This window comes from Psammomys obesus, unplaced genomic scaffold (genome assembly GCF_907164565.1).
Source record: "Psammomys obesus unplaced genomic scaffold, mPsaObe1.curated_primary_1811, whole genome shotgun sequence".
Lineage (NCBI taxonomy): Eukaryota > Metazoa > Chordata > Mammalia > Rodentia > Muridae > Psammomys > Psammomys obesus.
In genome coordinates, this window is record NW_026590180.1 from 169,215 (window position 1) to 174,302 (window position 5,088).

A 5,088-nucleotide genomic window follows, 5' to 3' on the forward strand; every position below is an offset into this window, starting at 1 on the left:
ATATATATATATATATATATATATATATATATATATATATATATATGTATGTATGTATGGAAATAAACATAAATGATCAAGAAGGAAGACTCTGGGTAAGATGTTCAATCCTCATTCAGAAAGGCAAAGGGGATGGACATCAGAAGAGGAAGAAAACAGGAAACAGGACAGTAGCCTACCACAGATTGCCTCTGAAAGACTATACCCAGTAAGATATCAAAATGTATGCTGAGACTCATAGCCAAACTTTAGACACAGTGCAGGGAATCTTGTGAAGGGAAGGGAGAGATAGGAAGACCTGGACAGGACAGGAGCTGCACAAGGAGAGCAACTGAACCAAAAAAAAAAATCTGGAAACAGGGGTCTTTTCTGAGGCTGATAATCCAACCAAGGACCATTCATGGAGATAACCTAGTACCCCTGCACAGATGTAACCCATGGCAGCTCAGTGTCCAAGTGGGTTCCCTAGTAATGTGAACAAGGACTGTCTCTGACATGAACTGATTGGCCTGCTCTTTGATCATCTTTCCCTCAGGGGGGTACAGCCTTACCAGGACACAGAGGAAGACAATGCATCAGTCCTGATGAGACCTGATAGACTAGAATCAGATGGAAGGGGAGCAGGACCTCCCGTATCAGTGGACTGGTGGAGGGACAAAGGAGGAGAAGAGGGAGGGAGGGGGGATTTTGACAGGATGAGGGAGGGGGCTACAGCTGGGATACAAAGTGAATAAACTCTAATTAATAAAAATAAAATAATCTTTAAAAATATCTGCAAAAATGGGAAGCCTATATTTTATGTATTTTTATAAGCTACAAACATGAAATGACATAAAAAATATTATAGTATTTACAAAAAAGAATGTAGTTTCGGAGAAAAACAGCAGCGGGCTTACAAGTCATGAAAGGAGGAATTCTGGGGAGAAGACCTCATAACTAATCACAATGAGTGGTTGGCTGCTTCCATAGCCATCATACCACTGTTTCATTGCAAGCAGGTCATAGCACGTAGGAGCCAGCAGTAGATTACACCACTGACGCTTTTCACTCTCTGGCACTATGAAAGTTAGACCGTAGGGAAAGTTACTAGGTCCGTTCACAACTCATTCATCTTCTACAGTCAACGTGAGGAGTTATCTTCAGAAATCAGTTTTTAGTGTCTAGTTAGAGCGAGCAGCCCAGAGCAGTGGCAATATGTGTGCTGTGAGATTTTGCATGAGATGTTCATTTAAAATCCTAGATATTCTGTGTTCTGTATTGTCTTCCCATGCAGGGCACGTCAGTCCACCTTTTTTCTACAACTTAACACAGATGCACCAATTCAGGATAGGCGTTTTCAGATTCAGCTAGTGTGTGTCAATTATAGAATTGTTTTCTGGATAATCATCAAATGACATTTTATGCAGTAAGATATTTTACTCTAATGGAAAGGAAAGTGTCAGAAAAAAAAATGTATTTTCACTTCACTCACAGAATTGTATCCACAGATGCTAAAAGCTTAATTAAGAGAATTTCACTTATTTCCAATACAAACTATTTGATGATTAGAGAAGTGTATGAAATATAAAAGGTGTCATGAGCTACACAATTGCCAGAGGTGTATTTTAAGGAAGTTAAAGCTCCTTGGTTTATTTCTTGAAATTCCCACTCTGACAAATGAGGCTCTCATGTTATCACCTAAGTGGATTCGGTAAGTGCCTGCTTCATGTGATAGAAAAATGCCACTAGCCAGATTGTTAGACTCCTAGAATATATGGGAATTTCTTAATTAGCAGGTCAATCTTTTTGATAAGACTTGTATTAGACAGACTCTCGTGACTTCTTCCATGGTGCTTCAGGAAACTCCCCCCTAGCATATTTTATTTACACAATGAAATACAAAAGTATGGTTCTTATATTCTTATAAATGTTTATAAGAGTAGGATTATGGGGAGGCGGGGCAAGATGGCGGCGCCGGGAGGACTCTCATTCTGAGGAGCGGCACAGCAGAATTGGCACAGTGACCAGCAATCAGAACTCAAGGCCATAAAACACAAGTGATTGTGTTTCCCAGGTGAGAGGATACCCCACGGTGGGGGATTCAATCAACTTTAACTCACCCAGCTAAACTGAGGAAGAGATCCCGGTTCCGACAGACACTTGGTCGCCAGCCCAGAGCTACACGCCAGCGTGATCTGGTCACGGTCCCAGACTGAACTGTGGGCCCACAAAACCATAGACCGTATTTCCCAGTCGAGAGATAACCCCATGGAGCAAGAAATGATTGGGACCGACCTCAGGTTACCCAGACATCCCCTGGAAAAGACTCGGGTTCCGCGGGCATCCCAAGAGCCAGCCCGGACCCAGAACCGGGACCCAGGCACCTGCATGGAACCCTGCCTGCGCACCTGATTCGCCGCCTCAGGTAGAACTGTGGGCACCAGGGTACCAGGCCACCAGAGACTGCGTTTCACTGGCAGGTGCAAACCCACAGGGAGGGAAACAGCTGGTCTGATCTCAGAGCACTCAGCCGACAACCCCACCTCAAAAAGGTCTCTGGAAAATTACCCAGTTTAGGCAGCAGCCAAGGCTCCGAACGGCCAGAAAGGCAGAGCCACAAGTGGGCATCTGTGCCTGTGGGTTCTACTCGCCACCCCAGACAGAACAGCGGTCCACAAAGCAAAGACTGGGTGTCTCTGGCAGGAGGAAACCCCCAGCAGAGGGGATCATCAGCTCTAACGCTTAGGACACCCAGCACCAAAAGACTTCCTGGATTCACGCAGACTCTAGGCTCTAAAGCAGGCAGGAGCACTGTGCTCAGCTGCCGTTATTGAGTTCCCCTAGGGCACTGGGACACACAGCTGCATCCTCAGACCTACAAAAGCCAGAGAGCCATTACAGCAGCCCTCAGATACTGTGCCAAGGATCAACCAGTTATCCCTAGCTAGACTGTCAAAACTGTGGGAATCCCTGGTCCTTCAAGAGGGCTGTACCCACAGCGTCTGGACCAGAGCAGTGCCTGCAGCCGCCATCCCAGACAGGGACACACAGCTTCTGGTCCAGAGTGAGGCACCCAGCCTCCAGACCAGACCAGTGCCCCCAGGTGCCAACTCAACTTAGGTGCACATTCTCCAGGTCCAGAGTGAAACATTCAGCCTCTGGCCCAGAGACTTGCTGAGTGCACCTCCCACTTTCCCGGACAGAACTGTGCGCCCAAGGATAACAGACTGAGCTTCCCTGTTGGGAGAAAACCCCACAGATAGGGAATCAGCAAGTTCTTCAAGAGGACTGTACATGGAAATTTAGTGAGCAGCAGCACAATAAATTTATAACAAGAAACCCAGCAGTGGAGCAGCTGTCTTGAGAACTTCTATGGGTAAGAGGAGACCCCCCCCCCGCCTAACATAGACCACAGCTACTACTCAGGGCTATAAACCTGAGGTGAGCAGTGGCAACTCCTGAGAAACACTGGCCATACAGTGACCATAAACAAAAAGCAGAGAAGGACTCCTTCAGGAAAAATCATCTGCCGGCCAAGGGGATACTCCCTACCTCAGGACTCCAGGAAGCACAGAAACTAACAGCCAACACCTAAATCAGCCCAATGGGTAGAGGTCAGCGTAAAAGCTCAACCAACAAAAGACAGAGCAATATGACATCTCCAGAACCCAGCCATCCAGGGGCGAACAGCCCTGAACAATGCAGCATAATAGAAAATCAAGAAGATGACCTTACATCTATGTTGATGAAGAGGATAATAGAGGAAACAAATAAAATACGTAAAGAATTAGAGGAAGATAAAACCAAACAGATCATGGTTATCCGTAAAGAAATGGAAGAAGATAAAGACAAGCAGATTATGGCCATCCATGAAGAAATACGGGAAGATGCAGCCAAACAGCTTGTGGCATTCAAAGAAGAAATAATTAAATCACTGAAAGAAATAAAAGAGACAGAGTTGAAGGAAATAAAAGAAAAAGAGGAAAATACAAGCAGACAGGTGAAGGAAGTAAACAAAACAACTCAAGACCTGAAGATAGAACTAGAAAAATTAAAGAAAACACAAATGGAGGAAATAATGGAGAGGAAGAATGTAGGGAAGAAAACAGGAACTACAGAGGTAAGCATAACCAACAGAATACAAGAAATGGAAGAAACAATCTCAGGTGTAGAAGATACAATGGAAGAAATCGATGTATCTGTCAAAGAAAATGTTAAATCCAAAAAATTCCTGACACAGACCGTCCAAGAAATCCAAGACAATATGAAAAGACAAAACCTAAGAATAATAGGAATAGAGGAAAAAGAAGACTCTCTTCTCCAAGGCCCAGAAAATATTTTCAACAAAATCATTGAAGAAAATTTCCCCAAGTTAAAGGAGAAGCCAATAAGGATACATGAGGTGTAGAGAGCCGAAAAGTATAGCCGCCATTACAAGATGGCGCTGACATCCGCCTCTGCTCCTGGTAAACAAGTGATATGCACATGTGCCAAAAGCGAGTGTGCACCTAGTCACGGCCCAGCCTGGGGCGTCATTTGAGGGGATGAGCCAGCAACCAATCAGAGAGAGACACACCGCTCTGAGGCATATATAAGCCTTGCCTTTTGGGGCTTGGGGTCTTCCTCTTTCCATCGCAATAAACGTTTGCTGCAGAAGGATCCTGGTGTCTGCGTGCATTCTTGCTGGCGAGACGATTGTGCGGGTCACAGTTGGTGCCGAAACCCGGGAAGCCCACCATCGCCAGCGCCGAGGAGACCCCCCCATTCACGGGGAGGATTCAGAACTGCAGGACTAAGGTAAGTTCTGAGAGGCATGTTTGGTCTTGATTTGTCTCATCTTTCTCCCCAATTGGCAGGAGCTCTTGTAGCTTTCCCTATTGTGATAGTAGCGCTCGTTCTCTTTCTTTTGGTTTTATTTTGCTTCCACAAATATTCTTGCTAAAAGGCTCACCGCCGTTGGGCATGGTCAGATGGACGTAGATAAGCCGCGGTGCCCCTCTCTGTGTGTCAGCTTCTCTCATAGATAAGAGAGCAACATGGGAGCTTCACATTCGGTGATCACGGCGCTTCAGTCGCTCTTGAGGCAGCATGAGTTAAAGGTTTCTACAA

The 5,088-nt window shown here is 45.4% G+C and overlaps 1 protein-coding gene across 1 annotated transcript in view; it reads right to left on the reverse strand.

The window, feature by feature from the left end:
• The window catches only part of LOC129676295 (zinc finger protein 728-like), a gene marked incomplete at its 3' end in the record, with an annotated part of 168,280 nt that extends 163,562 nt beyond the window's left edge, over positions 1-4,718 (reverse strand). Inside the window, 1 exon segment of the mRNA XM_055606637.1 lies at positions 4,582-4,718. Coding sequence (XP_055462612.1) covers positions 4,582-4,718 — 137 coding nt within the window.
• Positions 4,719-5,088: the final 370 nt, after the last annotated feature.